Here is a 23,826-nt window from a genome sequence, read left to right as displayed (position 1 = left end):
GTAGGCCCGGAACCTGGGACCTGTCTAAAAGGTCCAACGAATTGCCTGGAGAGTTTGTAAATGTACAGATCCTGCGGATAGGATCAGTAAACATGACGTCGAAGGCCTGAACAGGTGTGCGTCTCTGAAATGGAGCTTTCCATCAGAGTGCAATTACTGCTAATTGAAAGCATCAGATATATTTATACGATACATAGGTGGACAGGACCTTGTTTCGTCCGTCGGCAGGAAACGGATGAAAATAGCATCGAGCCTGACGGGCCACCGTCGGCGTTACATAGATCAATGAAAGCCGATGTTCTGGCAGAGACACAAACGAGCGCGTCTTTCGACAGTCGAGAAAATCTCGATCTCGTCCGCCACGCCTCGGCAATCCTTTGAATCTGCTCCGCCTTTCCCGACTAATTATCCCAGTGGCTGATTCTCTAAGCTGACTTCACCGAGTGACAAATCGCGTCCGCGCGACTTTGACGATTTCCCGTGACCAAACTCACCCTGTCACATTGCCATCGACTGTTCTCCTCCCTGCACGCTGATGGAACATGAACGTGCACATACGTGTATAATATATATTTATAGAATTTGCACGCGGTGAACGCGTGATCGCAGCGAGAGGATAATTTTCGAGCGGGATACGCTCGAGACACGCGGACGTATCGACCAGACATTTTCGGTTCGCCTGCAGGGAAAGTTACTTGAATTTGGAAAGCGCGCGCGTCAGACGGAACGATGACACTCCAGGTAGAAGCAAGAACCGATGATAGATAGGGGCGGTGCCGCGCTTTGCGATGGCGTCTCCTTCGATTTGGTGTCGGATGACCTCCGAGCCGCCATTTTCCCGCCCTCTCCCCCCCCCCTCTCTCTCACTCGCGCTCTCTCTCTCTCTCTCTCTCTCTCTCTCCCCCTCTTCCTCTTCCTCTTCCTCATCCTCCTTCTCCCTCTCTCGCCTTCATCCCCCGAGAACCCTCTTTGTATTGTCCCCGGCGCAGCTCCCCCGTAGGACAGGGGTGCGCTTTCTTATCAAAACGATTCCCCGAACGAGTCGAGTACAGCCGAGTCGATCGCTCCTCTCGCTCCGCTTCTTCTTTCTACTTTCACCTCTCCTCGTACGTTCACCACCCCTTTCGTAGGACTGTCGCAAAAATTTATTATTAGCAAGATATATCAAAGTTTTGTTTCGTTGTTTGCCTGTAGTCGTTCGACGAATAATTTTGATTTTGGAAGGAACACGATGAGTGAAGAGAGAGAGAGAGAGAGAGAGCTTTGAACTCGGTCGAGCAAAGAGCAAGTTCGTACCTGGATAAACGGAGGTATTTCCTAGCTCGGCGAGTAGGAGGTGAGTGGAAATGGGGGTGGATGGGAGGGGGCGAAGGCTCGCTACGATGGGACCAGAAGGGAGGGTGAACAACGTGAAGGGGGCGAAGCAAAGCGGAACGCAGCGGAACGGAGCGGAGCACCGTCACTGGTAGTAGCACAGCGCCGAGCAGCGTCGTATTTCGTTGTACCGCGTTTAATTGCATTCCAAAATGGCTCTGTGCAAAATCGACTCGACGATCCTCCGTTTGTCCTCGTTCAGACCCTCGAAGCTCATCGGAGCAGCAGCGGAGCGGACTGCGAGCGGGCATCTTCACTGCCGGGCGTAAATCCAGATAAATTAAACCGGACTCTCTCTCGCGTCTCTCTCGCTGATTCGAACTTTCTCGGCGCCTCGCGAGCGACGCGGCTCGACGCGACCGACCCGTTCGTTCAGCCACTGTCCACGACGATGTCAAGTATTCTACGGTTTCACCTAAACCGGCCTGTGGAACAAAGCGCACAGAGCGAGGAGAGGAGAGATGAGAATAGAGGGCTTTGCGACGACGCGCTCGTAAGTGGCGCGAGCACCGCTCTGATGGAAGAAGAGACGCGTCCCCCGTACAGACGCTATTAAATCGCGTACGGTTTAGAACTCCGTTTACGTGAATCTGCATAAGGGGGATAAATCGTTTGTATATACATACATACATACATACATACATACATACATACGTGTATGATTGGAGCAGGATTTCTCCTCTCGATTAATGATTTTTCGTTCGCGCGATTCGGCAGTTCGGGTTCAAACCGAAGTGGATTCAACCGGCAAGAGTTCATTTAATCGGGTATTGACTAAAATTCGAATCGAATAAATGGAATTCGTATAAACGTACTTGTGATTTTGGATGTATATTGAAATACACGTGTGCGTGTGGCTTGTGAGAGGCACACGTGTATTAAGAAATCGAAGATTTTTGGTTTTAATACGCATGTATATATTATACACGTATTATTTTTATTACAAATTACCGACACGTATTACACACATATTGTGTGTATTACACATCTTTTAATAATCGTAAGCTTACACATGCTTTTCTGGTATCGTTTCTATCATGTAACGTACAATTAGTTTAGGAAACCTTCAAATATTACAAGTGAATGATTTTAGGTGTCAGAAATGATTTGATTAAACATGCTTCCTGTAAAACTTATCTATTCTAATAAATAGCTACAGTCAATTGATAAGTACGACTACGAATTTCGCATTTATAAGAAATTGCAACATGCGCACAATGTCCAAAAATATATAAAATATCCAAAATATAGTGCTTATTGCAACAGTTAGCGTGTAAAATAATTTCCTGTTATTTAACTATATCTTCAAAAATATAAATTTACATAAAAATCTTCACCTGCTATAGGTAGACAAAATTGTGGCTTTAGGAAGTCGGTTAGTCTTTTCTTCTAACTGAAAATCATTCATTTCATATTTTTGTAATCGTTTGTTGATAAAGTACAAAATATTGAAGCGTGTAACTTTCAAATTACACGAGAGATGTTATAGAGGATACGCTTGTTAACTCCACATATACGTCGTTTAGTTGAAAGATTTCCTGAATGTTATAGATGAACGATTTTTAGTATTACAGAGATTTTTCTGATTTAACGAGACATGCTCCTGATTTTTAAATGTCGCAATATAAAAAAATAAAATTATTGTTATAGACACTTATAAAGATTATCGTGCATAAGTATTTAGATAGTTCTAAGTTATTGCAAATACATGAAATACAGCTCTAATCTTTTTAATTTAATTGTAACATATACAGTTAACAAATCATCTGATATCACATAAGTAAAAAAAAAAGCAATAATTGAAGATGGCCGATAATTAATTTTGCAAGGGCGCGTTAATTAGCAATCTAAAATACATTCGTTCAATGTTGAGATATTAGAAGAATTGTCAGTTATTTATTGGAAATGAACATGAAACTTTAGTGATGCAGGTATATTCCCTGTTTCAGATTAAATATAACAGAGTATGAGTTACGATAAAATGCAGAAAATTAACAATAACATACCCACCCTTCAATAGCATTGCATTAGATATGCAATTATTTATGCACGATAATGTTATATGCATATTTAAATATACGTGATGTGTATGTAGCAGAAATATTCATGTATTAAAAATTACACGGATTGATTTACTACACGTGTACACGTATACAGAGTGTCCGGTTTCAATCTATAAATGGAATTATTCCATTTATAGATTCCATTCTAAATGTTTCAGGCGAATCTTCTTACGCTTCGTGGGGAAAGTAATTTGATGAAATCAGGTGGTGGCATTTCGGAGATTTCAGGATCAACTTAATGTTTTCAAATAGTATCCTATATCCAATTGATGCATCTCCTTCTGTAAGAAAAAAAAAAAGTATTAATCTACTTGCTAAGCTATTACATATAATTTGGGAGATATTTTAACTTCAACTTCTAAAATTTATACATAAAGGACGAGGAAACGCAAGGATAGTACTCTTATGTTCATGCTGTTCTTATCTTTCATGCATAGATTTTATAAAATTGAATATTAAATTAAATATTTTAAAAATACTAATAGCATTATAGCAAATAGGTTAATACCATTTTATAGAAAACAAAAGGATACGTCGATTGGTGCACAAAAAATATAAGGTTCCATTCGAAAAGATTAAAGATATGATAGTTTAGTGTATATATAACGTATATTTCACACATGTACATCAACAAACGACACACAGGTTGAATTTCACGAAAAAAAAAAAAAAAAAAAACAAAGAACCTGGCTCCGTTCGTCAATGAATTTCCACGTTTGATCGGCGTTCCTGTTCGACTCGCATATTTTATATCTCGTATTTCCACGTGCAAACCCGTACGTCGTTGCATGCGCGCGCGTATTAGTGTCTGTAAAATTAATATCGGCGAACAATAAGCAGCGGGTTGGGCACGCGGGGTGTCGAAAGTACCGGCATGACGCGATGCAACGCGGCGGTCGCGTTGGTGGCCGACATCGGACACCGGCTCGTCGAGATAGCGGCTATCTTCGCGCGGCCGTGTATCGCGTATAAGCGAGGCGACTAGAATCGTCGACGATTATTTTTAGAAGCTATATATTCGTACGTACGCGCTTACCTACCGCGTCTCACGAACGGCGAACACGTCTAAGCAGGTGAGCGAATGCGGGTCCAAAAGTTCTACTCTCCTTTTCCCTTTCCTTCCCCTTTTGAACTTCGTCGTACGTCGCACGACGTACTTTCGAACAGAGTTTCCGAGAGAATGGCCGATGGCTCGAGATATTTCCCACTTCCAATCCCGAGATACCTATCTACTTAACGCTGGAAACCATCGATGACCAAGAGATATATAAAATTCGTGTCAATGGATTGCGAATTCGTGCTTTTGAGGACATCGTTTCAGAAAATGGAATCTCGGTAGTGGCACATCTTTTTTTGGACGCTTTATGTATCTTTTGCGCGTTGCGCGGGCTTTTGTACAACTTTGGGATGAATACACAAAAGACTGCAAAATCTATTTATATATAAAGCAACGATGAACGTTAGTCTTTCTGTGAGAAATTATTAAAATCTCTACTGCAAAATGCAGAAAATTTCTGTACAAAATAAGACCAAATTGACTGTATCTTTCCATTAATAAACGCGTATCCTGAAATTGTTAATTTTAAAGCACACGTTGCGCATCTCCGCGACCCCGCTTCTTAGAATCGCAGAGATGGCATGGGACTTCGATCGAAAATCTCGGGGGCGAAAAGAAACGAGAAAAAGATATAGCGAGATTCCTCCCGTTCCACTCGGGACAATGAGATATCGCGTTAGCTAGTGGATTAGGCGAACGTAATCCGTCGGTTATTTCCCCATTAACGGCCGGTGGAAAGATCGGCGCGGCCGATTCTTTGGATGGAGAGCGCGAACAGGCGTGAACACAGGTAGCTCTTGGAAAGACCTTTCTAATACCAGAAAATATGCCCTTTATGTGTCACTGGCCACTTTATGTCACGGTTCCATGTCAATGGATTCGCGTTCCAGATTCGAAGGACCGATTGGTCCGGCAGCCTCGCTCCGTACCACCCTGTCGTTCATCCCCATGTACCTTTCCCTTGTTTTTTTCTCTGATTCCCACCGCAGTTAGTTTCACAGTTGACAAATATGCTCAGCAATTTTATTAAATTCTTTTGTGAACGTAATTAACTCGTCAGCGCGTACGTGGAAAGGATCCAGCGGAATCACTGATCTGATAATTGGATTGAAGTTATCCAATTGTAAACGTTATTTCTTCAGTTCTTTTGTATGTATATCTATATACGCATGTATTAATTATTATTTTTACAAAGGAGCATAAAACGTACAGATAATATGTATATTTACTGGGTGTCCGCGTAATTACTTCCGTTTCGAAAAGCCACGTGTGTACTGCCGGTTTAAAGGAATGGAATTTAGATAGAAATATCTAAATTCGTAGGTTTAATTTAATTTATTTTATTTTAACGGACACGTATAACTTTTAACAATTGCACAATATAGTAATTAAATGATCACAGCAATGATTAACATTTATGATGCATTTAGATCAAACAAACGAATGCTCGTTCAGCCTTTGCTTTCACTAAATCTGTGCTTGGATCATTGTAGTATAATCAATGAGCAGGAATTTGTCAAAGTGGCGAACATTAAACTTAAACGTCTTTATGGAAAATGTTCAATCGTATAACCTATAGAATCTTGTAACGGACTCCAACCAAATCCAGATCAAAAATTTTTAATATTTTATATAATATATACTCTACAAATACTTAGATATTTTGTAAATTTTTTACATTTACTTAAATTTCTCAAAAAATACATCCACGATTTTAAATAACTGGAGTTTCTCGCGTGTTCCTCGAAGCTCCAAATAGATAAATATAATCTATCTGACGCTTTGGACTTTAATCCTGAGGTGAACTCGCGATAGAACACCGAAATTCGTTAATCGCTGTTTGTTGTTTCGCGTTTGTTTGTTCTGTCCATCTATCGTGGCCTATCGTGTAGTTTGCAAGGGGGTACGCGCGGTGCAAACGTAGGACGTGCTAATAGGCTGAAATTGTCGATTACACGGTTAGTTAGGCGCGCTCGGTGATTTGAGGGTAGTCGAAACGACGGACTGTCATCGTCCCTGTTGTAACGTGCATCGGCTAGACGCGTCGCGCGTGAAACGAACCCGACGGTAAGCAGTCGCTGGATTAAAAGGGGGTTTTCAAATGAACATCCTCGAAAGGAAAATGCGCGATCCTTTTTTACTTTCTCGCCTTTGTTCGAGAAATCGCGGTTCTGAATGTGTTGTACTGAAGTACGCGTGTACACGTGGCACGAAAAATGTGTCTTCAGAACGTTAAGAATGTTCGTAATACACGCGGCATTACTTTATACATGTCTTCGGTATCACACGTCTTCTTAGTATTTTTAATACAGCATTACACATTTTTTTATACATTTATTATATATGTATATACATGCATGCATATAAGTATAATATATACTTATATTATATATATTATCTTTAAGTACAGTCTTCATCACACGTACGCATGTATGTTTTTTAATTCAGGGAATCGTCGAATGTCACAGGATGAACGATTTTTAGCGAAGAACAGAGAATGTGCCGATTGGATGAAGCATGGATTGGACATGTTTCTCCATTATGTTACGATTAATTAATAACATTCTCCTCCTGCAAGTATAAATTTCGATTGTGCAGGGTTAATTGTAGCTATTTGCGCCAATTGAAAATTTGACAACTAATAATCGTTGTAAATCATTCACTCGATGTTTTTGAAATGGTGTACAGACAAAGTACAATTGTGGATGCATGTAACTTTTTAAGTTACGTGATATTGTAGAGGGTTGAAACGTATGCTCATCAATTATTTACTTTATTCCGATTGAAAATCTATTAGGCAACTCATAATCGTTGTAAATTATTTACTCGATGTTTTTTGTAATGATGTATTGGTAAAATACAACTATCACACCTGTTACAAACAATTATAAAGAGTTGAAATGTATAATTATCCGATTTTTATATTAACAATCAATTCAAATCACAAGTGCAACATGAAATCAGATGTTGCATTTTCGTTCTTGAAAGTTGTACATTGTACATCGAAGTATTTCGAAAATGTTGGTATATTATTTTCAACTAGAACTTCGCCTATTCTTTGCTCGTTAATCAGGAATTTGTGCCATATTATATCGTCCCGTAGAAAACAGGAAATGCATTTGCAAGGCTCGCGTGTTGAAACGTGTTTCGCGCCTGTTTGGTATTTTGATTTGACGTTGTGGCACGTGTCGCTCGCCGTACTCGGCGAAACCGTTCCTGATATATATGCTACCTGGCATATTCGACCTCGTCTTATCTGCGAGGCTTGTGTCAGGTGAGTTTTGTGGGAAAAAAAGGTGGACGCAGGTCTCTAACGAGAGTCGTCTTACGCTGACTCGCACGATTTATCTGCAGGTAAAGTACGATTCTTGCATCGTGGCATCGTGGCATAAATCTGCCAAGTCCCAGAAACACGTTCTCACACTCGGTATTTCTTCCCTCTTTTTTCTTTTTGCGTTTCAAAATTTCGTGGCCGAGACAGACAGACAGACAGACAATCAGTTGGAAGGCCAGGGTCGGAACTGGCGTTTCTCGTTCGCAAAACGAAAAAGGACAGATGTTTATCCTGGACGCGCCGCAACGTCGAAACGTTGGTCTCCGTAGGTGGAGAGAGTATCGATTCGAGCTCGTCGACAAATTTTTTCGAAAAAATTCTCCTCCCCGGTTCCGCTTCCTGTCCGTGGCCGCGGCCGCGCCCGCGCCTCGCACCAACAATAAAAGGCTTGACGCCATACAAGTATTTCGCCGCTGTTATGTCGACAATATGTTCCGGATCCTTAATAACGTCGACGAGCGAGCGGTATTAAGAGGTATTACAAAGCGGCGACACTTGAATGCGCGTCGAGGAGGGTTCTCACTCTTGAAAAGAGCATCTGAACACAGAGAACCCTGTTGCTCCCTCGATGTTATTATGAACTCCCTCCATTCACGCCACGTTCCTGTCTTTCCCTGTAACCTTTCCCCTCTTGCGTTCTCCCTCTCTTTCTCCGCTCCCTTCCGCCCCTCTATTTTCATCCTCCTCCCAATCCGATGAAACTTTCTCCGGCCATCTTTTACCCTCGTACCTATTCGATGCAACTACCTACCGAAAATACACGTGCATACATATGTATGTATATACGCGACATCCTGCGTGCATTTACCACCGCCGAATTGAAAATCCTGCGTCGCGAAATTCCTTCTCGTGTCGTTCGACGTCGATGGTTCTCGCGTGATAAAACGTAACACGTTAGCGATACGTAGAAACGAGGTAGAAACGGCGTAGAGCCGGGTGTGAAAGAAGGAGAAAAGAAACGCGAAACAAACGAAGAGAAAGTTTGGTGGGCTTCGCGTTACATCGTTGAATCTGTCGGTTCGGAGCACCCCAGTAGGGGTAGATGTTCACATACGTGGACGACCAAGCAGCGTGTTGCCAGCCCTCCAACGTTTCTCCTTCGTGCACGTGTGTCTGTGTATGTGTACGCGTATCATTGTCCCCTTTTCCTCTCGGGGGCTGGCTATCGAGCGACGAAATCGTCCATACCGCAACCAAGATTTATTTAATTAGAGGTTACACCCTCGTTTCGCGTTCGTGATTTATTCCCGGGGAATTAAGCAAATTTTACACGACGACCGAGCAGCGACGACGTCGCTTTTTGAACATTTTTTTCTAACGGGAGAACAGCAATCTAGCCAATTAAATCTCATTCGATCAGTTTGTGGGAAAATTATCGAGAAGATGGCCGCGCGATACTTTTCGAGATACACGACGATAGTCTGTTAAATCGTTCCACGGCGCATCGCAAGCTCGTGCACGTATGCGAGTTGTATTAGGGACGAAACGCGCTGTTACCACGATTCTTCGCGCTGATCGTGCAAACATTTCAAGGCCGCGCCATCCCTTTATCGGCTTATCACCGACGAGTTGACCAAGCAACTGGCTATGCTGTGAGAATCGAGTAATTATCGCGTCATACCTCCGAGAGTTGTATTTATAGCATCTCCAGGAAGCGTCTCCCCGATCTATCCACGTGTACTGCCGATTAAAACGCGAATGCCCAGCGTTTCGGAGAAGACGTTTAAGTCTTCTGCTCCAGAGCTGACGCTCTTTTTTTTTTTTACAGTAGACGGATGCAAAATTTTCTTATGCACGTTGTTGAATCTTTTTTTTTTTTCCTTTTACTTTAGAATAAATTCTAAAAAAAAAAAAAAAAAAATCGAATTTTGAAAAGTAGTCGAAGAATAATCATCGCGTCGTTTAGTCGGTGTTGACATCCGATCATGGTGGTAGCATTAGTTTCTTCAGTTTACACAAACTGCTTAAACAAACACTTGGAGTTCTGCAGCTTGTCAAAATATAGGTGCAACTTGTTTTCTGCCTCGTAGCCACACGAGACTGAGGGCCAGGTAGTTCGAGCGGTTTTTGTTGCGGACTAAACGGATTCCCAGCGACCTAACAACCGAACCACGATGCGCATTTCGCTCAACGAGGTGTGAAGTAAAGCCTTAAAGAGGAAACGAAAAGCCTGTCCGACCGTTAAAGTCGCGTGTAGAAAATCTGTACAAATGTCAGGTACAGTGTTTACGATTGTTTCCCCGAGGATTTTGTACTTGAACCGCATTATAGAATTAGAGATTAGTGTGTTTGCGGATCCATGACCCTGTACAATGGGAAAGACATTTTTGTTAATGATGCGGCTGTAAAGAGGGGATTTCTAACGAGTGTTGGTCCCTTGACGTCAGAAACTTTCGACAAAGCACATTTCGATCCTTTCTTTATTATTTGCTTTTCCTGTTTTCAAACGTCCATTGCAGTTAATTAAATCCACCCTGATAATTAATGAGAAAGCTACTAAACAAGCAATTGACAATGTATCTCTTAGTTTAATTTTTGGTGTACATCGAGATGTTTAACTTGAACGAAACACACTTGGTTCTGTTGAAAATCACATACAAAATAGAAACATACTTCTGATGCTTATAGGAAATGCTGCCTTAAATCCAAATGAAGATTTCTTTCTTTCTGTCACATATTTATATATTATCTGTTGTGACTCAATTTTTAATTTGCACATGTATTTCATAATACAATTGTTAATTATGACGCTTATTCTTTCTTGTATAAAGTACTATTTAATAGTTCCCGTTTTGAAACAAATTTGTGGTATTTATTTATTTATTGCCGACCTTGAACACATGTAGCAGAAACTTATGGGTCATATTATGGACACCGATATATTAAAAATTATATACACCTATCGAAATCCAGATTCGTTCATCGCTCGTGTATTTACACGCGCGCGAAACAGGGAAGTTCCGTCCCCTCTCCTCTTCACCCAATTATTTTCCAACGATCGTTCCGTTTCGACGCGTTCCATTTCTTCGCCGGTCGTTCTTTTTTAATCACGAACGCGACGAAAATTAAAGCAGCGCCATCAAACGGAAGTGCAAAAGCCGCGATTTATTAAGAGGACCCTCGCGCGACGGTGTCACGCGTGACGTAACTTATGGTTGGACAGCGATGCGAACGATACACGGCACGAGAGAATGAATAGCCGTATATAACGAAGGTTATGGTGTTACCGGTGGATGCTGGAGTGGCAGGGTGTCCAGTGACTCCCATGTCGGCTTGTTATCCGGACCGCCCCATCGTTATCTGCAATTACCCCAAAACAGCCCCTAGTTTATAAATTATAGACCATCCCCGTCCCCCATCCCTATCCCTCCTTCTTCGTTCGTCCGTTCCCGCCTTGTGCCTCGAAACCCCCTAGCTCCCTCTCCCTCTCCCACCCCCTCCCCCGCAGCCAGGGTCGCATCTGTCATCAAACCTGACCAATTACGCTCAATTATCTTGCCAACTTGCCCCTTTTACATCCTGACGAGATCTCTCCTGGTGTCTCGCGATGTCGTTGTTACGTGTTGTTACGTCATTCTCCGCAAACGATTTTCGATTTCGTTTCGAGAGGAATACGAAGAGAGATCGACGAAGAGAGAAAGGTAACAGCCACCGTAAGATCAGGGGAGATTAACGGACGTAATCTTTCCTTACCCGGGGCCCGATCTTTCCAAAAGATGGAGTCGGCCAGTCAGTCAGCCAGCCAGCCAGGGACTGGAGATGCACGCGGACGACAATACGATCGGCCTGTTCCACCCATTGTCGCGGAGATTTCAATGGACATCGCGACAATGAACTGTATCGACAACTGTGCGCCGTGTTGCGCAAAGCCCCCCCGGGGGGATTGCCCGTTCGACGCGAGCAAGCCCCGCTTGACTGTACTTTTCACGCCCTTCTCCACAGACCGCCACCCGAAATTATTATGTCGCTCGACTTCCCTTCTTCCTCTTCCCGCCGAATCTCACCGTCGAACACGCATCTGCTATTACACCTACGTACTTACCTACGTAGGGGTGCACATGCAAGTTTTAACCCCCCGCTCTGAGCCCTAATCGGCTCTCGTCGCCGATCGCCCCGGTGAATATCGGGTCAATCGATCACGCAACCAACGAACTTGTATAACAGCCTTTATTTTTATCGGTATCATACAATTTTCTTCGGCACGCGTTAACGTAACTCCTCCGTTCCGCGTCGTTCTGCGTTACGCGTTACATCGATTCTTACGAGGCTCAAAGTCGCGGATATATCTCCGCAATATAATAGGTCAAGCAAATATTCATTTCGCAGTCGATTCAATTTTCTGCCCGAGTGTGTGGCCACGCGTATTTCATTGAAATATTCACCTGCGTTAATCTCTCTTCTCGTAAATTATAATGTGTGTGTGTGTGTGTGTATTTTATTGTTCGCTGACGTGACGACAGTTGGCTAACGCCTCATAACGGCGGGAGTCTTTGAAAGTCGCAAGTATCGAACTGCCGAACTTCGATCAACCGCTACCTATTGATAATGTTTATAATAAGATTGACTTTTAGCACAAAAATACATTTTTATAATTACATCTAGACCATATTTTCTGCGTGTCGCCGGTAACCGGCGATATCACGTTCCTAGGTATTTGTATCGTATCGAAATATATTCAAACGGACATTGCACGCCATCCTACAGAGAGTCGATATATTCTTGATTCCACGGCGCGCGGCTTCTGAATGTCTGGAAATGCGTAAAAAGAAACACATTCCTTCATTCTGCCGACGTAACATCGCGAATCGACCGCTATCACGTCATTTCTGTTATAGATACATGCTGAAAAGAGATATACGATATCCGTAATATCTTCTCTTCTCCTTGCTCTCTCATTCTCTCTCTCTCTCTCTCTCTCTCTCTCTCTCTCTCTCTCTCTCTCTCTCTCTCTTGTTCTCCAAATAGATTTTCGGTGTGTACATGTGTGTGTATGTGTGTGTGTGTGTATGTATATGTATGTATACAGTGTATATAATATATGTGTGTACATATCCATTAGTATATGCATATATATTTGTATATATTATATGTGCAATACGTGTGTATAATATAAATGTACACATGTATGTGTGTATGTACACATATATGCATGTACGTATACATATATGTACATACACACGAAAGTTCAACTTCAATACACGCTTGGAAGACAGAGGTTCGTGTTACGCACATATCCCTAATTGTAAGTTTATTCCTGCTGGAAACACGCGTGAATATATATGCACGCGTGCGAATTATGGTTAAGTACGACGTTACTCTTCCGATTATCCTTTTTTTTTTTTCTTTTTTTTTCTTTTTCTTTTTGACTCGATACGTTATATTTCCCTGTAGTTCAGTATTTTAGGTAGGACAACTCCAACCAACGAGGTGGTTAGTACATGAATGAAAATCCCAACACTAGAGGAATCTCTATCGGTGGATGTTAGAGGGGACGTTGGAACATCAACTTTCGTTCAAAAATTACGATCAGATACTAAACTTCTGGCCATTCTTCCGTACGTTATTTCCCCGAGCTTCGTCTCCTTTCGTACCTGCGCGAAATCATCGCAACGTGATTGAAGATCGACGACGATCCTTCGTCGGCTCTTCATCGTTCGACCATCCTCAGGACAAATTTACGCGTCAAGATATGCACTTATGCGACAATGGGCTATCCATTGGCTCTAGAGTAACGAATTCGCGACATGTTGTTAAAGGTAGTTCAAAACACGACGCGATCGTTAAAGCTCGCGGAATGCGTCACCGTTTCGTTTCGCGAACGAAACAGAAAGCGTAGGGAAAATGCTAAGGAGATAAACAGACTGAAAAAGACAAGTGACACAGGTAATCATCTGTTGCGTACTCCCTCGAGCTGACAAAGCCGTTTGTTTCTCACGGGGAAAGCGAGCTTGCTCGATCGCGTCCTATAACGTATTTACACGATATGTTACATCGAGAATTAGAAGATAAAAATGAAACGATCTAACCTAGCGATCGTCACACATATAAAATGTAGATACCACACCTTGATCCACAAATAATTTGCAAATCGTATCGCTGTTTCACTTGAACCAGTTATTTCTTGTGAAGTAATTTTTAATTCACGCGCAGCGTAGACTCTATCAACGCGTTTGTTCGATCGTTAACAATAGATATCGTACTTGAGTCTTGTTATTTGGGACACGACACGCAACTCACGGTTGTTAAATATGATACTATGTACATTATTTGAGAAACGGAAGGAATTATGAGAGCTTAAACTAACCTGAATGATCTGTGTATCGCCGCCGAGATGGAATCGTGCTCGTGTTTTTTTGTTATGCTATTCGTTTCTCTAACGAGTCTAAAGAGTATTCTTAGCTGCCGATTCAGGGCTTCCTCTCCACGACGAGGAGATCGAGGACGCTTTTGGGCAACTCGTCATTTTATAATAAAAAAAAAAGAAAAAGACAAGCGAAGCGAGAGAGAATTCGCTAACCATCGGAAGCAAACAGCGCCAACTCAAACACGCGCAAACGCGTACAAACGAGAGCATCGTGAACGTAAAAAGGATTAGTCCGTTTACAGGCTACGAACTACGTATACGATATTTCTCGCGACTCACATTGCTATCGATAAAAAATATGAAACACGATATACTTTAGTCGAGTATACAAGATTTGTTACAGGAAGAAAGTGGTGGTGTTTCTCATAAAGCTTTCATCCTCCGAGTGTTCTACGATGGACGATGTTAAATTGTTACCGACAGCAGAGGAGAGTGGATCAATGCCACTGTACGATAATCGAAGATCTATCGATACAACCATCAGAGCTTGCGAACACGAATTTGACGCGAACACGGTTTGTCTCGTAATACTTACAACGTACTCGGTTGATTGCTTTTGGCGTGTCCTAATCAAGTTGCAGCCGTTTGCGACCGGTCTAAAGGTAGAAACCGAAACAATTTCTTCGAGGCGTCACGTCTACGCACGCGTTGGACAATCGGGACTCTCTTCTCTTCTCGACTAAAAACCTCGAATAGGACAATTCGATTATATTCGTGTATAAACTAACGATCACAAACGGTTTCACGGATCATGAACGAAACGTTGACGGTGTTCTATCATAGGGTTTCAAGCGAATGTTGCTTGGGATTCTAGAAGGAACGCTTGTATCAATCGTGTTGTATAAGGATCGAGCACAAGACAGGCGTCCGTCACGTTGACGTCAGCGACGACTGACACCAGAGAAGAGCATCTTGTAGAAAAGACTGGTCGTTCTCTAAGCGTTGCATCGTCTTAGGCAGCGTTTCCAGAGATGGTGGTTTACTCCATGGTGTCGTACTTGACTTTCTTCACCTTGAAGTAGCGATAGGCCGCGTATCCGGTGATGGTGAGGAGAACGGCAGCAGCCAACGTGGAACCAACCGCGACAGGCGCTGTTTCATCTCGAAATCCGCGTGCGCTCAACGACGTACATGAGAACTCGGTGGCAAACTCGTTGTTCTTGAATTTGAACGGCTGCAGTTTCATGTCTCTGAAATTTTTAGCATATTCGTTACATCGTGAGCGTAATCAGGCTGTGGCAGGTGGGCAAAAGTGTGAATGAAGTTTCAATGAACAACGACACGAAGAAAATGACGTATACCTTGAAGTACAATGGAATATGTTGTCAACTTTTCAGGAACCAAAATCTAACTTAATTTCACATTGCACTTTGAATTTAAATCCTTTTTTGCAAACTAACAATTCTGCCCGCTTACTATAAAATTATTAATACGATTCTGTAACACGTTATACAGGATATGCTGTGGCATATGAGCCGTTTAATGTAGATACGTAAACATTTAAGTAAGAAAAAGTAACAACGAGGGAAGAAGTGAAAGTTCTGTGAAATTCAATAACATCAAAGAACATTGCGTCGCTTTTACGCGAGCCCCACTGTAAAGTTATACTTTTTACCACAGAATAAAGTTTTAGTCTGCACAGAAAATAGACAAAAAGATGGACCACTTTCGCATCGAATGATCTATATATAAAATATAGAGACAGTATAAATATAGAAATACAGGGAGAGATATTTAAAATTAGTTTTCACGTTCATTGGATATTGCGTTTTATATACCTGAGAAGCACAACAGCATGATTTTTCCCATCGGTTAGGGGAACTTCCGTCTCTTCGTTACAGGCGTACGACTTTCCAACCGGTGTCGGGAACAACATGGGGCTGTGCTTTTGTCCAGTGCTCAGCCTAATTGTTTTATCTGGAAACAGAAATGACTCGAGATGATCACCTCATTGGTAAAACGAGTATCTCGTGCGAGCTTTTAAATCGAACTTACTCGGTTGATCGATATTCACAAAGTGTCGGTCGCTAGAATTATATGTTAGTTCGATCTTCTCCACGTACCATCGTTCACCACCAGGTGTCTGAAAAAAAAAAAGAAATGAATTTTTTCTTTCATTAAACATTCGACATCGTCTTTGAATTCATACTACAACCACATCTCGACGATGATTTATCAAAATTAACAATGAATTTTTTCGATATAATGCATTAAATCGTATTAATAATAAAATGGTAGTGAAACAGTAAAAAAATATAGAAAAAGGAAGAAGGACTGGTCGAGTATCGATTTGTAGAAAAAGAGAGAGAAAGAAAAAAGAGAAAAAGAATAATTTCACGGTAACGCAATATTCGTGACCTCAGCCATTTCTAGGAACAAACTGTGTCGTGAGTTACATACATGTGTATGAAAGAAGGGAAATTGAGTTGCGTGACAACGCATTTACTTATCGCCCTAAAAATACAACTCTGAAGCATGATATTTTCACTAAAATAATATCAACGCATATTCATTGCACGTCAAGTTACGTACGATTTATCGTACGACGCGATCACCAGTTTGGATGGTGATTATTCAGAATGTTATGAAGATCTTGGTAAAATCACTAGACGGCCTTGATAAATTCTAAATCAGAAATAAATAAAATAAATGTCAAGTATCGCATTAATTCCTTTGAGTTTAGTCCGTACTAATTCTATAGATAATTTCATAATCAATGCCCTTATTTATAAATTAATAATCACTCGTGACTTCTGCTCTAACTAATAAAAACCCTCAAGAAGAAACTAGAACTATAATAATAAAAAGAATCTGATTGAGTAGTATGCTACATATTATCTACCTTTGCGAAGCTCCATGATAGTACGTATGCATCCCACTTAAGCGACATCGTCACCGTATTTTGGTTATCGCAATTGCCGGTCACAGTGGCATAAGTCGGCACGTAAATATTCGCCTCCTGAAAAAAAAAATAGCATACTCGATGCTACTCTTTCCTCGATAGTTTTTCTTATATTATTTCCCATACTTACATCGTCATCTCCAGTTTTCGTTCGGTATTTCACCGTGATCAGGGCGTCTACTTGCAAAAGAATACAAGCTTGTCCATTACTGCCGTCCAAACGATAAAGAGGCTGCTCCGTGGAAAATGATCTGTGCGTCGTCGTTGACTCCGAAGTTATCGTAGCAGTACTTTTTGCTTCGTTCAAGTTCCCAACCGGCTTTAAAACGCATCGATATTTAAACGATTATTCAGCAAAAGGTGGTTTAAATATTGCCTTTAATTAATTAAATAATATCGCCTTCGGTTGGTTAATCGAAATAAAACAAATGCCCTCTCTGATAAATGTAGGTTACGTTTTTATAAATCGTAAGAAACCAATAATAAAATAATTGTGATCACTAGATTGCGAATTTTTATGCATTTTTATATTTTTAAGAATGCAATTGAACAAGTTAAATCTAAGTAGAAGCTTATTTTACTGACTAAATATCATAACGAGTGTGATACTTTGAATATTTTCTTGCATATTATATGCATTGTGTGCATTTTGATACTTTTAGATTTCGTTCCAGTAATAGATTTTTAAAATATTCATATTTTTCAGAAGATAAATTTAAAAAATAGAACTTTCATAATTATTTTTTTTTAGTCATTATCTATTAAATGTTACAAAAACAACTGTATTTCGGATATTTTATGTGTATATGTGTTTATGTGTATATATTTTTTTATTGTATTTTTATATTATATACAATTTATTGCTTTAAAGTATAGTGCATAAAAATCCGTGACCACAATCCATGTATAGTTTCAGCTTATTATCATGGTGCTTTTATTCATTCATTTTTTGCAAATTACGAATTGAATTACTAGAAATTATCTAGAAATTAACTAGGAAAATATGTACTAGAAATATAAAATATTAACTAAAAATAATGTAACATGATCGAACGCGTATGTGATTCGTGAAACGTAAACAGGAAAAGCAACAGGTTATACTTAATGAACTATTTATTTAAAAAAGAAGAAGAAAAATAAGTTGTCACTCATGATTCCATAGTTACATACGGCGACGTATGACTTTTTGATCATTTTCACAAAATTAAATTATATTAATAATAATAATATTAACGATCACATGTTGGTTTTGTTTATATACAATTATGAAATTTAGTACTGGTGAAATAATTCTCTAATAGAAATTGTAAAAGAGTTATTATGATGGACACACGTCGTTCCTGAATAGTTAAGGACACCAATGAGTTAAGGGTCATTCCCCATGAAAAGGTCAATTTTGTCACTATGCAAACTTGGCTATAGTAGATACATGTTATAACAAAAGGTCAACATTATTTAAGCGGAATGAATAAAAGGAATTTTAGTTAGTCATCTTGGAACATTCAAATCGACAAGTGATCGACAAAATATATATACCAAGAATTCATTTAAAATTAAATAATTGTTCTTGCATGTATGTATCTCGATTATGAAAATATATAATAGATGCACGCATTTTCCAAAATAAATAAAATAAATATTCATAACGTTTAAACGATTGACAATTACGTTTATTTTTTCAGGACAGTACTCTTACCAAAATCTGAGGTGCCGAGGTTCTGGACTTGGACTTGTAGCCAGGTAAGTCGATGAGAACTTTCGGTGTTCGACGTGTCGTGTACAGTTCCTCCTCTAATTTTTGCGGCGTTAATGACGAGCTAGGCACACTGAACGCCGTACTCAAGACACACCCTGCAGAAAAGGTCGTTTGTTACGGGGTGAGCTAGGTTTCTTGATCATAACTTTTCGCCACTATCCTACCCAAAAGAGTGCGCGCGTCGATGACATCTCGATTGAAAAATTTCTTACCCCTCAAATTCAAGATAATTGATCTTACGAGAAACGATTATCGTATGCAACATTTAGTAAGATGTTCTTCTTTTATCTTTGTATGTTGGAATCTTACTTCTCGATTTAAAACGAAATCTTATTTCTCGATAAAACGAATTAATCCTCTGAGAGTTTAGCTCGTACTGGAGTATGGTACAGACAATTCGTAGGAAATTCGTTATAAGTTGCTTACTAGAGACTCGCAATATACCAAAAGATAATTTAATTTGTTATATACTTCTCATTCGGTATTAAACTTTTAGATGTTTGATGTATAATTTTAGTAATCACTCAGAGAGTTAAATATAAACGTCCGGCACGGTTTTTCGTTCGATTCGAAAGGAAGAGGCAATACAACGCTGCCAAGTAACACCATCAAATTGAATTATCGTAATTCCGTGAAAATTTCAGCAAAATTCGGATTGACACGATGTCATTCCAGCTATTACCAAATCCTTAGATTCTACGACACGATATTCGGACATTGTAATGTTGCAAACGAGATGAAAGCACAGCAAGGCAACTTGATAGTTAATCAGCACGACAAGTCGATGGTTAATCGTCACGATCAGATCGGTTGGATTTTCGATTTGATCAAACAGACAGAGATTGAACGCGCACAATTGTCGTCGTTATACGAATCGACACCAATACGAATTAATCAAACTCGCAAACTCACAGAATACAAATATCGTTTTGGTGTTATCCATACGACGCGGCATCCTTTTCCCTTTGCGTGTACTCAGTACGGCGATAAATATGAAACGAATATCTGTCTGATCTGGGCTCGGTTGTGTCGACCACACGTATATAAGACGATTTCACCTAGACGAAGTACGCGAAGCTTATGTGCCGGACGCGAAAGCTCAGGCGCATATGGATCGATAATTGAAGCTTTCAGCATGCGCTACGAAGCTCCCCCTTATACACATAAACGTGCAAAAGCGGAACAGGAATACGATTCGTTCGGTCTTTCTCTTCGGGGTGGCGTTGCTGATGACGTTGAATGTTGGCATTAGCGTTGGCGTTGGCGTTGGCGTTGGCGTCGGTGTCGGCGTCGACGTCGTCAGCGTTGTTCATCAATTTTCTGTATTTTGAGTATACGCTACTTCGACTTTACAATGATTCATATCCGCAATGAATGAAATCACGATGAATGGTATGATCGATCGATAGTCGATGTTTAAGGTGAAATCATGATTTTCGTGTTCCATCGGATAGTTGAAGTAGTATTCCAGCAAAAACGAACTCGCGGAAGAACTTACGATTTTATTTACGGCTCGTAACAAAGGAGATACGTATAATGTAAATACCTAGGTATGTAATCACCCTCGTACATAGGGGCGCTGCATTTAAACTTCGAGTCTTTTAAAGATCGTGTCGTTGTTGTTGAATCGAACTTTTTAATAGAATATACGCTTGACCTAGAAATAGAACGAAATTTACAACCTTGTTTCGTTATTCGATGCACAAGCCTCCGAGTAGAAATCGCGGTAATGACGTTGATCATTTGAATGCTTACACGTTATCATTCCTCTAGCTTTCGTTGATTAAAATTGCATAATTAAAATTTCATCCAAAGCCAATAAATTGATATCCACATACTTTATACACTTTAAATTACAGCCACGCTGTGATACGTGTCACCATCTATTATAATAAACGCCAACACGAATTTCATCCGCTTTGTATTTCATTATACGATTTAATGCACGTTACAGAATGCTTGATTTTGGATAATTAGTTGTAGGATAGTTATAAAAGTAAGAAACAAATTATATACGCAGTATACAGTGCATATAACGTAAAAAGCGAAAAAATGGTAAGCGAGAGAATTTGCATTAGCATAAAGTTGCAACGTGAAAGGCCAAATGAATCTTGCACATAAATATGAATGATCAGCGCCAATTTAAATACAGTACTCGATACTCGCAGCAGATGGCGCATCCACATTGCAAAAGCACAGATATGTTTGCACCGCCTTCCACTAGATGTCTACATTGAAGCTTCGTTGCGGCAACAACGATTCTCCCAACTAAGTTCGTTTTTCACCGGTCACTGTCGCAGCTGAGAGACGGAAACAAAACAAGACTTTGCCATAGTTTAGCCTCCGTGAGTAAACTCGAGTTCGTTACAAAAAGGTGAAAAGGTTCGAATTTGAACGTCTCGTTTTGCGGAAGTAGAGATTGATGATTGACAAAGGTTGTTAACGATTTTTCCGAGCGGAAGACTATGTTGGCTCTCAGAGTAAGGGACGAGGGGATGTCAAGGGCCGAGTGAACTGCGTAGTGAGAAGAGAATTATTTCTGATTTGCAGGCGAACGTCGTCGATCGTTTCGCAGTTACCACCGTTGTACGACCTATAGTTGAGAATTTCCTCGTTCGAAAGAGTTCCGCTGCGTCTGTCAATCACCCTGAAGCGAAGATGTCGTTCGAGGTTGAGAAACGTAAGAGCATACACGATCATTTTGTTTATTTGGGTAGTTACATAAAAGTTTGTAGTTTCGATCGCTCGATACGATAGCAAACGTCGATATGTAGATTGCGCCGTTTAAAAGTAGCAAAAAGCAAGGTCACTGCGATCGGTCCTGTTCGTAGAAACATTAGGTAGTAAAAGGTCACAAGGCATCGTTGATCATCGTCTGCCTCTATTTGAACAGAGAAATTCTTGACCATGTCGCTAGAAGAGAAAAGAAAATACTACAAGGGAAGCGTGATCACGTTGGACCAAATTCCGACATGGGTGGAATATTGGACAAAAAACAAAGGAAATATCGGCATAATGAACCTTGAGAAAGCTGAGAAAGTCGATGAGGAACTGGCCAAGAAAATCTCGATATGGCAAGGAGACATCACCTCCCTTGAAATAGACGCGATCGTCAATGCAGCAAATTCAAGTCTCCTTGGTGGTGGCGGAGGTACTACAAGTAGAAATTAAAGAAAAAAAACTCTAGTCCGGTATGTTAAAAGATGTAAAATCTGTTTCCTAGTTGACGGAGCTATTCACAAAGCTGCTGGGCCAAATTTAAAGAAAGAGTGTGCTACTTTAGGAGGATGCCGTGTCGGCGAAGCAAAAATAACTGGGGGTTACATGCTACCTGCAAAGCGTTAGTATAACAAACAATGATCAAAGGTAGCATTCTTATGGGTACAATGTTTTTAGATGTCATTCACACAGTCGGCCCGCAAGGAGAAAAACCGGAAAAATTGAAAGAGTGTTATGAGAACAGTTTGACTGTTGCCAAAGAAAATCAATTGCGCACAATTGCTTTCCCCTGCATATCTACAGGTATATACGGATATCCGCAAAAACCAGCAGCCAAAGTGGCTTTATCAACGGTCAAAAAGTTCCTACTCGATAACAAAGACAGTGTAAGATTTTATTTTTGGTTCATCATGGTTTAGTATAACACGTCAGGATATTCATTGGTCTCCGTTTGAAATTGCAGGTGGACAGAGTAATCTTTTGTCTGTTCTTAAAAACCGACAAAGACATATACGAGGAATTGTTACAGAAATATTTTGCTATCGATTAGACCACTTTCTAGCCGGGAGAACCGTTTCGAGGTTGAACTCGAAACTTGAGCAAAGCTAAACTGTATCAGTGTACATTCATCGAATAATATTCGTAGAAAACTGATATGAAAGCAAGATATTTTTCCTAGAATCATCTCCTCCGTTTCGAAAGATATTCGGGAATCGCGATAGCTCGTAGATACATTCACTAGCCGTTCGCTCGCTGATATAAGGCGATTCGAAAATTAGCGGGCAAACGCGTTGTCATTTATCGCCGCGTAGCGTCGGTGATCAGCGCGATCGCAGCGCCGCGACTTTACGTCCCATCCACATCGTGTTTCGACCCGACGACGGTGCGTCGCCATCTTGAAAAATCGAAGTGTGGTAATGTCTGTATGTGGTAATAGGTGGGGGACGGTCGTTAATGTGGTGCGTCTCGTACGGAAAATCTGTCACAAATGGGTAAATATCTCTTGTATTGAAGCCGCTCGATCAAAGGGTCGCACGGTTTTGATTTACAATCCGGCGATCGGAACGTAAGAACGCTGGCAAAAGAAGCACACCCATAGTTCCGTAGTGCTCTTGCTTGCCGATCTGTCGTGGCGAAGGTGCGTTCTCTCGACCAAGATCGCGGCTAGTGAGTAGTGCTTGCGTCCCAAGGAGTACAGTGTCATTTCTGTGGACAGTCTCCACGATTCTAATATCAATCGCGGCGTCGAGGTTGCATTTCGTCTCACTGCTAGGAAAGGAACCGTCGCCGTCGTCATCGTCTTCATCATCATCATCATCGTCGTCGCGGTTGTATTGTCGGACGTTGAAAAACGGGATATTGTGCGTACGTGCGTTCGCGGCGTGAAATTCATCGAACCAGTCGAAGTCGGATATCAAACATTGGGATATTTCATGGTTGTGACGAGACGTAGGTTGTAATCTCGTCCCCTCGGTCGATCGGTTGGACAAGGCGGACGTACGGACGGAGTCCCGTAATCCTGAATGGCCGCCGCCACCGCTTTCTAGGTTACTGACGGACACCCAAAGAGAGTGACAGAGAACGAGCGAGTGAAAGAGTAAACGCGCACGCGAGAGAGAAAGAGAGAGAGAGAGAGAGTGAGTGAGTGAGTGTGTGTGAACAAGAGAAAGACCGGAAAGGAGGCGTAGTGGCAAGAGAGCAAACGAGAGGGAACGTCATCCAAAGAGAAAGAAAGAAAAGAAAAGGAAAGAAGAGAA

At 41.0% G+C, this 23,826-nt stretch overlaps 3 protein-coding genes and 1 long non-coding RNA gene across 7 annotated transcripts in view; 2 read left to right on the top strand and 2 right to left on the bottom strand.

Moving 5' to 3' along the window:
* Positions 1 to 1,229: 1,229 nt before the first annotated feature.
* LOC122533356 lies at positions 1,230 to 23,783 on the bottom strand. Its single transcript, XR_006307692.1, has 3 exons — positions 23,679 to 23,783; positions 13,687 to 13,689; positions 1,230 to 1,261 (listed from the first exon to the last, which is right to left on the bottom strand). It is a non-coding gene; the product is annotated as an uncharacterized LOC122533356 (long non-coding RNA).
* On the bottom strand, positions 13,182 to 20,030 carry LOC122533354. The gene is made up of 7 exons (XM_043662985.1): positions 19,763 to 20,030; positions 18,791 to 18,945; positions 17,225 to 17,413; positions 17,035 to 17,151; positions 16,188 to 16,275; positions 15,971 to 16,109; positions 13,182 to 15,382 (listed from the first exon to the last, which is right to left on the bottom strand). The coding sequence occupies exons 1-7, from the start codon at positions 19,803 to 19,805 to the stop codon at positions 15,172 to 15,174; spliced, it is 942 nt and encodes a 313-aa protein (XP_043518920.1). The 5' UTR covers positions 19,806 to 20,030; the 3' UTR covers positions 13,182 to 15,171.
* Positions 21,074 to 22,721, top strand: LOC122533355 (macro domain-containing protein CT2219-like). Of its 2 annotated transcripts, none has more exons than XM_043662988.1 (6): positions 21,074 to 21,195; positions 21,401 to 21,530; positions 21,744 to 22,001; positions 22,074 to 22,190; positions 22,247 to 22,455; positions 22,533 to 22,721. In XM_043662988.1, exons 2-6 carry the CDS (start codon positions 21,509 to 21,511, stop codon positions 22,617 to 22,619), a joined length of 693 nt encoding a protein of 230 aa, XP_043518923.1. In that variant the 5' UTR covers positions 21,074 to 21,195; positions 21,401 to 21,508; the 3' UTR covers positions 22,620 to 22,721. The 2 variants fall into 2 exon arrangements, with proteins under 2 accessions (XP_043518923.1, XP_043518922.1); XM_043662987.1 differs by having other exon boundaries at positions 21,102 to 21,330.
* Positions 22,912 to 23,826, top strand: part of LOC122533350 (serine/threonine-protein kinase MARK2-like) — a 71,805-nt gene continuing 70,890 nt past the window's right edge. For 2 of the 3 annotated variants that reach the window (XM_043662984.1, XM_043662980.1), the window contains exon 1: positions 22,912 to 23,061. The gene's annotated coding sequence lies outside the window, so the exon portion shown is untranslated. The other variant, XM_043662983.1, reaches the window with a different exon arrangement.

This window comes from Frieseomelitta varia, unplaced genomic scaffold (assembly GCF_011392965.1).
Source record: "Frieseomelitta varia isolate USP_RPSP 00005682 unplaced genomic scaffold, Fvar_1.2 scaffold_520, whole genome shotgun sequence".
In the NCBI taxonomy this organism is placed as follows: Eukaryota; Metazoa; Arthropoda; class Insecta; order Hymenoptera; family Apidae; genus Frieseomelitta; species Frieseomelitta varia.
The sequence above is the reverse complement of the archived record's forward strand: the minus strand, read 5'-3'. Positions and strand labels throughout refer to the sequence as shown.

What these genes read in the sequence shown, in the direction of transcription:
- LOC122533354 (XM_043662985.1), bottom strand. Translation starts at nt 19,805, where the DNA reads ATGCCGCGTCGTATGGATAACACCAAAACGATATTTGTATTCT. An exon ending in CGAAAACTGGAGATGACGAT is followed by an intron (nt 17,152 to 17,224) that starts GTAAGTATGGGA and finishes TTTTTTTTTCAG; the next exon opens with GAGGCGAATATTTACGTGCC. An exon ending in TATCATGGAGCTTCGCAAAG is followed by an intron (nt 16,276 to 17,034) that starts GTAGATAATATG and finishes TTTTTTTTTCAG; the next exon opens with ACACCTGGTGGTGAACGATG.
- LOC122533355 (XM_043662987.1), top strand. An exon ending in TTACATGCTACCTGCAAAGC is followed by an intron (nt 22,191 to 22,246) that starts GTTAGTATAACA and finishes CAATGTTTTTAG; the next exon opens with ATGTCATTCACACAGTCGGC. An exon ending in TACTCGATAACAAAGACAGT is followed by an intron (nt 22,456 to 22,532) that starts GTAAGATTTTAT and finishes TTGAAATTGCAG; the next exon opens with GTGGACAGAGTAATCTTTTG.